The sequence below is a fragment of the Medicago truncatula genome, chromosome 5 (genome assembly GCF_003473485.1).
Source record: "Medicago truncatula cultivar Jemalong A17 chromosome 5, MtrunA17r5.0-ANR, whole genome shotgun sequence".
In the NCBI taxonomy this organism is placed as follows: domain Eukaryota; kingdom Viridiplantae; phylum Streptophyta; class Magnoliopsida; order Fabales; family Fabaceae; genus Medicago; species Medicago truncatula.
In genome coordinates, this window is record NC_053046.1 from 43,630,084 (window position 1) to 43,640,818 (window position 10,735).

At 32.2% G+C, this 10,735-nt stretch overlaps 1 protein-coding gene across 1 annotated transcript; it reads left to right on the forward strand.

The window, feature by feature from the left end:
* Positions 1 to 865: 865 nt before the first annotated feature.
* On the forward strand, positions 866 to 9,908 carry LOC11442340 (cytosolic enolase 3). Its single transcript, XM_003617874.4, has 13 exons — positions 866 to 1,140; positions 1,226 to 1,380; positions 2,968 to 3,142; positions 4,030 to 4,101; positions 4,208 to 4,324; positions 4,704 to 4,784; positions 5,013 to 5,089; positions 6,010 to 6,113; positions 7,156 to 7,254; positions 7,353 to 7,438; positions 7,975 to 8,061; positions 8,739 to 8,936; positions 9,557 to 9,908. The coding sequence occupies exons 1-13, from the start codon at positions 1,036 to 1,038 to the stop codon at positions 9,620 to 9,622; spliced, it is 1,422 nt and encodes a 473-aa protein (XP_003617922.1). The 5' UTR covers positions 866 to 1,035; the 3' UTR covers positions 9,623 to 9,908.
* The last annotated feature ends 827 nt before the right edge of the window (positions 9,909 to 10,735 follow it).

Below are 10,735 nucleotides of genomic sequence, written 5' to 3' on the forward strand. Positions count from 1 at the left end.
AAAATTAATAAAGGTTGATAGAATACGACGACGTTTAACAAGGTAGGAACCATTCTGTGAAAGCTTTCACGACGAGTAAATAGTCAATTTTCTCTCTGAAATTGTAAGTTTCATCAATTACCCCCTGAAATTTCACAACGTTAGTCAATTTACCCCTCCGTCAAATTTTTCTGTTAGTGAACATGACGTTTTGCAAATACCCCCCTGAAGTTTTGCACTTATGTGCAAAATGCCCCCCAAACTTAAAAATTTATATTATTTTTTCTTAAAAACAAATAATTAATAGTTAAATATTAAAGCTAACTATTAATTTTGAAGTTTGGAAAAACTACATACATATATACATCAAAATAGGGAAAAATGTGTATTGTTAAAGTGACAATAATGGTTATTTCTAATAGACAAATTATTATTTTTAGAGGTTTATAAACAAATTAATAATCAGATTTAAATTTATATTTTCTCCTTCACCATCTTAGTCTTTTAACTCCTATTTAAATTTATATTTTCTCCTTCACCATCTTAGTCTTTTAACTCCTTCAACAATTTGCTCAAACCATTTAAACTACACAACGCCCAATATTAATCCACAAATCATCCCATTATTGTCACTTTAAAAAATACATATTTTCCCCATTTTGGAGCCTATTTTGATGTATATATGTATGTAGTTTTTCCAAACTTCAAAATTAATAGTTAGTTTTAATATTTATTTATTAATTGTTTGTTTTTAAGAAAAAAATAATATAAATTTTTAAGTTTGGGGAGCATTTTGCACATAAGTGCAAAATTTCAAAGGTATTTGCAAAACGTCATGTTCACTAACAGAAAAATTTGACGGAGGGGTAAATTGACTAACGTTTTGATTATCTACTCCTTTCACGACTGAACTGAATCTCAGTTTCTCAGTCTTAAAAGAAGAAGAAGCAATAGCAACAAACTAGTTGTAACAAACCTTGAACTCATTTACTTCATCACCACTCTTATCTCCGAGCGCGTGAAGAAGACGAATACACCGAAGAATCGATCGTAGAAATGTCCGTTCAAGAATATCTTGATAAATACATGCTTTCCCGTAAACTCGAAGACGCCGTCAATGCCGCCGTTAGAGCCAAAACCTCCGATCCCGTTCTCTTCATTGTAATATCTCTCTCCCACTCTCTTGAAGAATCTTCTCTTTTTGTTTTCATTTTTTTGAATTTGAATTTGTAACTGAATTTTGCAGTCGAATCATATGAAAAAAGGAGTACAATCGGTGATTACGAAAGTGAAAGCGAGGCAAATTCTTGATAGTAGAGGAATTCCAACTGTTGAAGTTGATTTGTATACTAATAAAGCTATGTTTCGTGCTTCTGTTCCATCTGGAAACTCCACTGGCATGTAAGATGTTGATTTTGTATTTTTTAAATTCTTTATTATATGTTTTGATGCATTTCAATCGAGTTTGCGTTGAGTCCGTAGTAATTGATTGTGCGAGGCGATGTTATTATATGTAAGATGTTGATTATGTGCATATATTTGGTTCTGCCTTGATAAAAATTGATTTTGTGAAATTGATTTTACTTAGAAGTGAGTTGATTGTGGAGTGATTTATGTTTGGATAGGTTTGCATAAAAGTGAGTTGAAGGGATAAATTTGAGTTTAGAAATCAATTCTACAATGAAAACTACAAACTATAGCTTCAAGTTAGAATTGATTATACTGGAGATCAATCTAACATGTCAAAATCAATTTACACTTCCAGAATCAATAAAGCCATAATAATTAGGGGGGAAAAAGTTTTGATAGGGGAAAGTGTGAAGCGCCGTCGTTATAGTCGCTGAATGTGTGTAAGTTTGGTTCTGTGGCGACACAAATTGTTTTTGAATGAATTGGTTTTAGTTAAAAGTGAGTTGAATGGTAATTGGTAAAAGTGAGTTGAACGATAAAATTTAGTGTAAAAATCACGTTTAGACTCAAAAGCTACAGATTCTAGCTTCAAGTTAGAATCAATTCTGGAGGAAAAATCAATTCTAGTCACAAGCAACCAAATGTGTCAAAATCAATTTTACACCTCTTGAATTGAATTCCGGCTGCTCCAGACGTGGAACAAAACATCGAAAACACATCCATAAGTGTCTATTATTAGTCATTTTGGTCATTGAATCTATTTTTAGGTAGTTAATTTAGTTTATAAATGTGTTTTTCGTTGGTCAATTTAGTTTTGAAAGGGACTAGGGATATGTTTGTGATTTCAGTACATTTAGGGACCATTGTGACAGTGCCTTCAGGGACAAAAATAGTTGTTTGTGTAATTGTGTATATTTGTATAAGTTTTAATAATCATTTGTTGTTAATGTTATTAACACCAGTGTTGTTAAATAGTGGCACTATAGCTTAATAGAATTTGAACAAAACGCTATTGTTCCGTGAAAATTAATTTGGTGCAAAGTTTTGTCAAATAGAGGCTATAGCAGTGCTATAACACTGTAGCATAGCGGAATTTGAACAAACCACTGTTTTCTGCGATCCAAGGTCGATAACACTGATGATCATGTTTCATTGCCTAAACTTTCTATGCGGAACTTAAAAGAAAACGAAAGTGGAGTGAAGATGCTATTTCATATTGAATATTCTGATGCAATTTTACTTGAATTGAATCTTAGTTACAAATGAACTACGAGATATTTATATCTCTGCTGAATTGTGCTGACTCTGCACAGTTAGTTACAAGGCAGTTACAAAGCTCAAGCCCTGTTCTATATCTAAGGCTAGCTACTATACACTATTAGAACGGCCCGACCAATGTGGCTAGGCTGATTGAGACTGTAAACTCCACTGCGCTGTTTAGGTGATTCTCTGATTGGGCACAACATTCTGCTCATGTTGATCTTTTTTTTTTTGTTGTTGCTAGCTAGATTATCATTTTTATTGATCAATTATAGAAATTGATTAACATTGACTGTTCGGGTTGATGATTCATTTCAGGTATGAGGCTGTTGAGTTACGGGATGGGGACAAAGGTGTATATCTAGGAAACGGTGTTGCTAAAGCTGTTAAAAATATAAATGAGAAAATATCTGAGGCGCTGATTGGTATGGATCCAACACTGCAGTCCCAGATTGATCATGCTATGATAGACCTCGACAAAACAGAAAAAAAGGTATTTCAACATCTTTCTGCTGGGAGAACACAAGTTTATTTGGTAGTTAAATCCAAATTGTGTATTTTTCTGTCAATGCTTCTATGTCACATTTTAAGACAAAATTGGAAACCGGGTAGGGAAAAAAACTTGACTCTCCTAGTGAGGTAAAGCTTGGTTGTTGTCACTTTCTCTCTTGCTCTTGTTCAGGATAGGAGTTTTAGCATTCTTTAGTTATAGTGATGGATTCAACACAGATCATCAAAATCAACATTTTGTTTCTGTTGCAGGAAAGGAAAAGAAGTCTATCTTAGACATTTATTTATGACATGTTGTAGTTAGCTTAAGATACACTTTTGTTTCGTAGTGGGTTTTACTATAACATTTATCAATAATACAGTTGGGACAATGCTTGGTTCTTACTCATAAGTAAGTAACTCAGTTAGGGAAATATTAGTTTCATTCTCTATATATTTTCACTGTTCTATTCTCTTTCCTTTCGCTTTTTGTCTCTCTAACAAGGTGCATACTTAGGTTAGCATGAGAATATTATGCTGTTAGAAAAGTGTTGGGTTCAAAACGGATATTATAAAGGATTTGAATTTCAGTAAGGTGGGAATTCATAATATATCTTTTATATTAGCTGAGTAAAAATTCAGCAGTTTGGTCAATTTGAATAGTCGAAATCCAAAATATCAAGTGATTGCTTGTCTTTCTTCCGTTATCATCCGGAGATTTTGATGAAAGTAGTCCGAGTCAATAATTCTTATGACCTACATACGTTATGAGCAGATACCTTCAATGACTTGCATGTTTGAATAATTCGTCTTAAATGACAGCTCTATCTAATCTAATTCTACAACGTTTAATAATTTTTAATCTGTTTTGTTTCTGATTTTTGCTTGCAGGGAGAACTTGGGGCAAATGCTATATTAGCTGTGTCCATTGCTGCATGTAAAGCTGGGGCTGCTGAAAAGGAAGTATGGCTTGTCATTTGATATTTTTATTTTCATTTAAAGTTTAATCTGGATACGAGTTTATTTGTTCTGTGAAGCTTTCATGAATCTAAAAGCAAAAAATTATCAGGTTCCACTGTACAAGCACATCGCTGACCTGTCTGGAAAAACCAACCCAGTACTTCCTGTTCCTGCTTTTACTGTTATAAGCGGTGGAAAACATGCTGGAAATAATCTGGCAATTGAGGTATAATTTTTATTACACAGAAATTTTCATTAGTGTTTCTGTTATCTTACTTCTATTATTTCCTATAGACATTTATGATTTATGAGCAATTTTTCGATCATGAGCCGCAAAGTTAAATGGCCAATGAATGCGGAAACATTTATTTTATATTAAACTAATTATAAAACAACTTGGGGCTTACACACTTTTGCTGTAACCTACATCTGGTCAGTTCTTTGTCGTTTACCTTTGGATGTTGGATTGTTGAAATTGATTATGTTCTTAATCTGACCTTTAACCATCAATAAGTATAGTTACTATTAAATCTGTGTTTTCTCTGCTGCTTCATAGTGATTTGAATTCTTTCAAATGCGAAAGCTTTCTTATATTATTGTTATAGGAAATCATGATTCTTCCAATTGGAGCAAGCAGATTTGACGAAGCACTGCGAATGGGCTCTGAGACCTATCATCATTTAAAGGTGATTGTCTTCTTCTTTTTTTTTCTTTTCCACTATCCTATTTTTTCAGTTTTTGTTTTCTATGTTTAGATATCTTTTCTCATAATCTCGTGCTTTGTAATGTTCCCATGCTCGAATATTATCAAGTTTAATTGTGTCATGTTGTTCAGCTCTATTACAATGATTAAGGTCCCTGAGATATGTTGTTTAAGCTGATACATTTATATGTTGTTCATGACAAAAGGGCAGGCTGTTATTACAGAAAAATGTGGGCCACATAACTGTAATGTCGGTGAAGATGGTGGCTTTGCTCCTAATGTCTCCAGGCAAGCTTTTTATCTTAAACACTCTGGATTTGTACAGTTTTTAAAATTCTTTACTTTTAAATGAATATATGAAATGGATATAACTCTGTTTTAGAAGAAAGGAAAGAAAAAATATCTCCAAAACTGGTTTATACAGTATTATATAATATGATGACTGATTAGAATCAACAATTAAGTTGGTTGGTAGCTTATTTGTTATTGTTATTTCTTTTACTCTCTGATTTGTTGGATATATAAGATCTCTGGTCGTCAGAAATATATGATAATATGCTATTGTAAGAATCCCGTGTGTATTTTGCTTCTTAATCTAACTTGTTCTGAGGCAACTATTGGACTGCTTCATATTATAATTACAGAGTATCATTCTACTTGATGAATGCAGTTTTTTAGAACTAATTCCTATGCATTTGTAGGGTATTTTTAAATTAAGGTAAAATATAAATTAAGAGTGAAATTTGTTTAAGAGAAAAGTGTTCAAATTTATACGGGAGATGTGCACAGTTAATCCACGCAGATTCTAAAAAGTTTAGATTAGACAACTGTTTAAAAATTTAAATTACAAAAAAATGCATGGTTAATTAGTTCATAATATTGCATAAAAAAATTAATTGGTTCATAATAATTGGTTTTAAAGTTTAGAAGTTAAGAATAATGTGTCATTATTGAGGTAAAGTACACCAAGACTTAATTACTCTTAAGAAAGTATTCTCTAATTTAATATTTTTGAGTGGATTGTACGAAGTTTCTCTAATTTAATAGTTTTTATGTCAAGTATTTTTATTGTTTTGTATAAATCACTTGTTTTTATGCTTGGGTAATGTATTACTAAGTATGTCCATTCTAAAATAATTACTTCTAGAGATTTTATGATGTTATAATCTTATTTCTTCTTTTGAGCTGACTTTTTAAAATATCATCAGCTTTAGAGAAGCCCTGGATCTTGTAAAGGAGGCCATTGGTAGAACCGGTTATGATGAGAAAATAAAGATAGCTCTTGATGTCGCTGGTACAAATTTTTGTATTGGTAAGTAATTATACTTTTCTGTTTCTTATTTGGTTCTAGATTCTTGAGAAGGTAAAAGTTGTCGATTCTTGCATACTTTATCATTGCTTATTGATCTTATAATGAGAAACTGTTAGGAGCTCACGGACCCTCTATTAGGGAGGATTTGGATCCTCTAACTTTCTCTCTATCTCTCTCTTGATTTGATTCTCTCACTTCTTTTCCCTCCATTATAAACATCATTATCTCTCTTTTTTTCTCCATTTTTCGTCTAAAGTCACTCTACCTTTCCCTCCCAACAGGTAGAGGGTGCTTGCCCCTACTACTGATAGGATTACTAGAGTTTATTATCGAAAAAGAGGAAACATTGTGAACTCTTAATTACTTAGGAATTGCAAATTGCTTGGAGAAACTGTGTTATAGCAGTGTTATGAACTGGTTTACAGAATCATTTACAAACAAATAGAAGTAGTTCATTTCACTTTGCCGTCGTTGCAAAACAATATTAGTCTAGCTTAGAGTTGTAGAATTAGCTATCTTATGTGTTAATAATAGCGCTATGCATTCCAAAGTCTACCACTAATGGTGTTATGTCGTTTGTCTGTATCTTTACATCTGAATCTGGTAATATTTTTGTTGCCACCTGATCATAATTATTTTCTTTTTCGGGGGGGGATTGATTGTTATTTTTGGTTTACATACCACACTGTTCAAAATTTAGTGAGACAAACAATTAAGGCTTGAAAAGGTAAGAAATAAATTGAAGGTAAAAAGGTTGTAGGTTGAACCACAATGCGTAATGGTTATGAACTTCAATCTTTAGAGCTTGTCATTGGCTTATTTTAACATTTCATTTTAATCACTAATTTTATGCTCGAGTCATTAATTAATTTAATGGAATGTAGTAAAATATTTCACTGTTGTCTTCTTATAAGGCTGACACCTTTATTCTGTGAAGTATCTCACCTCAAGGCATTTATAAACCTCCAGTGCCTTTTGACACCTTTTACTTTTCACTGTTAACCAGTTTATGTTGTTCTATGCATGCTTTTCCCTAAAACAGGTAAAAGATATGATCTGGACTTTAAATCTCCTCAAAAGTCGGGGCAGAATTTTAAGTCAGCAGAGGATATGATAGAATTGTATAAGGAACTATGTACCGGTAAATCAGTCTATTTACCCCTTTGCAACTGAGTTTGTTATAAATTATTTAGGCTTTACCGCATATTTATTTTTTTGTCTTTCTTTATGAATTTGTAGAATACCCAATTGTATCAATAGAAGATCCATTTGACAAGGAAGATTGGGAACATATCAAGTATATCTCAAGTCTTGGAATTTGCCAGGTATTATTTATTGAAAAGTTAATATTTGATTGGAATCAGTCAAGTTTCATTTCATTCCTTTTTAAGAGTCTTTCAAGGTTTTTGTATGCTAACCACGGAAATCTTGTGTTTTTTCTTTTATGCTATTATTGGTCTTTTTTTGTTATACCCTTGACAGTTCCCCATTTTTTGTCTCTGCAATAGTTAAAGGGTACAATTGACAAAATAATAATTAATGTAACATTAAACTTTGAATTTGGCAAATAAATAATAATATTTTTTCCTAAAAAATTGACACTTAAAAAAAAAAAAAAGATAGGGAGTTTCTGTTAAGCAGCTATAATTTGTTGGCTGGGCATCCAAAGATTGATGCTTTTTATTCTGTAGTAAGCATTACCGTTTTGGAGGTTATGGGATATTTTAATGAATACTAATAATTAACAGGTTATTAGTGTAGCAATGGCATGATGACACATTACAGTGGGTTGAGCATTACTAAAGTTGCTTATTGGATACTGATTAGAACTTCTGTTGATATAATTTGAATGATTTTGCAGGTAGTAGGGGATGATCTGTTGATGTCTAATGCAAAGCGCATTGAGAGAGCAGTAACTGAGTCTGCTTGTAATGCTCTTCTTCTTAAGGTAACTGAATATTGTTTCAATAAACTTTCAAGGGGTTGCTTTGTCTAATAATAAATTTAATCTTATCTCAGTTTGCTTAAACTTAGAGTTTTCCATTTTTTTATCATATGAATGCTAAAAATTTTGTTGATGGAATGATAACTAATCCTGTTTCATAATTAAGTTGAAGCATTGGGTATCTACAAACTCTGGAAAAGGTTAATTTTTTTGTGCAAATACGAGATCACAAGTTACAAAGCTAGTTTGTATGAAAGAGAAAAATATAAGATCACAATTTACAAATCTAGTTTAGTTTATATGAAAGAGAAAAATATTAAAAGAGATTGCTGGTACTTTAGTTTTGCCACTGTGTTTGCACTTTTTTTTTTCTCTCTCTATTTATCTAGAGGGCATTTTAATTTTAAGGGCAATGTTATTTGAACAACATTTTCTTGTGACAACCTATTAGACAACCAAATAATACAAAGAAATTTAGGTAATGGCACAAAAATCAAAGCAATAGAGAGAAAAAGTAGAAGGACAATGTGAGTAAGAGAGAGAAAGTTGTTGCAAAAGTTGTCAAAAAATAGTTGTTCAAATATCATTTCTCTAATTTTAATCCTCCTCTTATGTACTTCCCTTCTATTTTGTTGAAGAAAAGAAACATGAAAATGTGATTATTTCCCATTGTGATCCAGGTCAACCAAGTTGGAACTGTTACAGAAGTCATTGAAGTGGTCAAGCAGGCAAAGGAAGCGCATTGGGGGGTGGTGACATCTCACAGAAGTGGAGAAACTGTAGACTCTTTCATAGCTGATTTATCTGTTGGCCTTGCTGTTGGTCAGATTAAAGCAGGAGCTCCTTGCAGAGGAGAGCGATTAGAAAAATACAACCAGGTCTCGTTCACATTCTTATGCTGATGGTTTTACAGTTATAGATTATGGCTAATAAAAAAATATTACAACCCTACTTTTTTATAAATTAAACCCCGCCCATGAAAAAATGTTGTCAGTTTTATGAAAAAATGTTGGTGGGTTTTAAGTGGTGATTTTAGGGGACTTCGTGTGTTGTGAGCATGTTTTCTGTCCGTTGCTTTCAGGATATCTTGGCCCAATGAACTGTCTCTATTCCTCTTGATAATTTTCTCTCTTCAATAAACAAAAACCGGAGATTGAATTGTGCACTTACATAACTTAGCCCTCGAAGTATTTTACATGAATTTTTTACTAGCTGCGAGTCTTATTTAGGGATACAGTGATGTTTTTATGTACATATTTTTTCTTTTTTTCTTGTTTGTCCAGTTAAAGTGAAACAACAGAAAAAATATCATAAATAAAAAATGAACATGGTACTAGAAAACTCCTGTTATGATAGGATCCGAAAAAGTGTTGAACTCCTCATGAGTCCATTATAGGCAGTCAGACTTTACATTTGCAATGCAACGAATGCTTGTTTCTCTTTGTTTTTTTTCTCCATGTGAAGGTAAAGTATGACAACTATCTGAAATTTGATACAGTTACTTCGGATCGAGGAAGAGCTTGGAGATCAAGCAGTTTATGCTGGTGAAGATTGGAGGCAGTAAGAGATAACAATTTCTTCAGGTTGATTTTTTGAGATATGCTTTTCATGTGAGTTTGATAGTTTAAATTTGCTGTCCGAAAAGGCCAAAAAGATAGGTTGAACTTCACTGTAGTACAGTATATACTTTTTACAATGTATTTATTTGTACCAAAATTTTACATAGTGTTGCCTCGATTGCGCTATTTGATTTTAGCCTGTATGACTGAGTATTTAGGAATATATGCATAAGAAAATGCAGCTTAAAAATTGTGGAATATTTCAACGAATCAAAAATTTTGTGGGCAAGAGATATTGGTTTGGTCACAGTTATATCTAGTTTTGACAATGGTTTTATACTACTATTACATCCATTGTTGCTGGAAGAATTCACAGTGAATATTCTTGAGTTGAGATGGTAATTAGGGTGAAGTGATCCAGAAGAACCAGGACTGAAATCTTTGACATACTACATGCAAAATGAATACGGCAATTGTCGAAGAATATAAATATTAGAGTATATGTTATGCATAAATTCATGCATTCTTCTAGAGTTTTAGTTTGTCTTTGATATAGTTCTTATTAAATTCTGCAAGTACTTCATAAAATGATGGCCTTAAAAGGTTTTGTTGTACAAGGATACTTTTACCGAATAAACAATCAATTTGGTCCATAAACCATCGTTATTTCTCCTATTTAATCTTCGAACTGGAAAATATAAGCATTCCTCCATTTTTTTTTTTATCTTTGAACTGAAAAAAATATTAAACTATTGTCTGTGTTTTTTTTTTTTTTTGAAAACTACCATATTTAGAATTACCTTGTTTTATTTATAATTTTTAGATTTTACTTGAATTGATACTTGAAGAATGTTTACGCAACTATAAATTTGGAGATTTATCCAGAAGTCCTAGCTCAACTGGCAAAATGTCGAAATTGTTAGGCCGGATGCCATGACCGGGGTTCGAACCCCGGTACCTCCACTTGTGTGTGTGAGTTTATAATGGCTTTGCCATTTCGTCTATCTACCAAAAAAAAAAAATTGGAGATTTTGTCATGATATACTTCCATATAATTGTGTTTTTTCAAAAACTAATTTTGTATAATTATTACTATTGATTTATCTGAATCAAAATTT

Bases quoted from the DNA above. Each gene is read 5' to 3' on its own strand.
- LOC11442340 (XM_003617874.4), top strand. From the start codon at position 1,036: ATGTCCGTTCAAGAATATCTTGATAAATACATGCTTTCCCGTAAACTC. The intron at 1,141-1,225 runs GTAATATCTCTC...TGAATTTTGCAG, and splicing joins CCGATCCCGTTCTCTTCATT to TCGAATCATATGAAAAAAGG. The intron at 5,090-6,009 runs GCAAGCTTTTTA...AAATATCATCAG, and splicing joins TTTGCTCCTAATGTCTCCAG to CTTTAGAGAAGCCCTGGATC.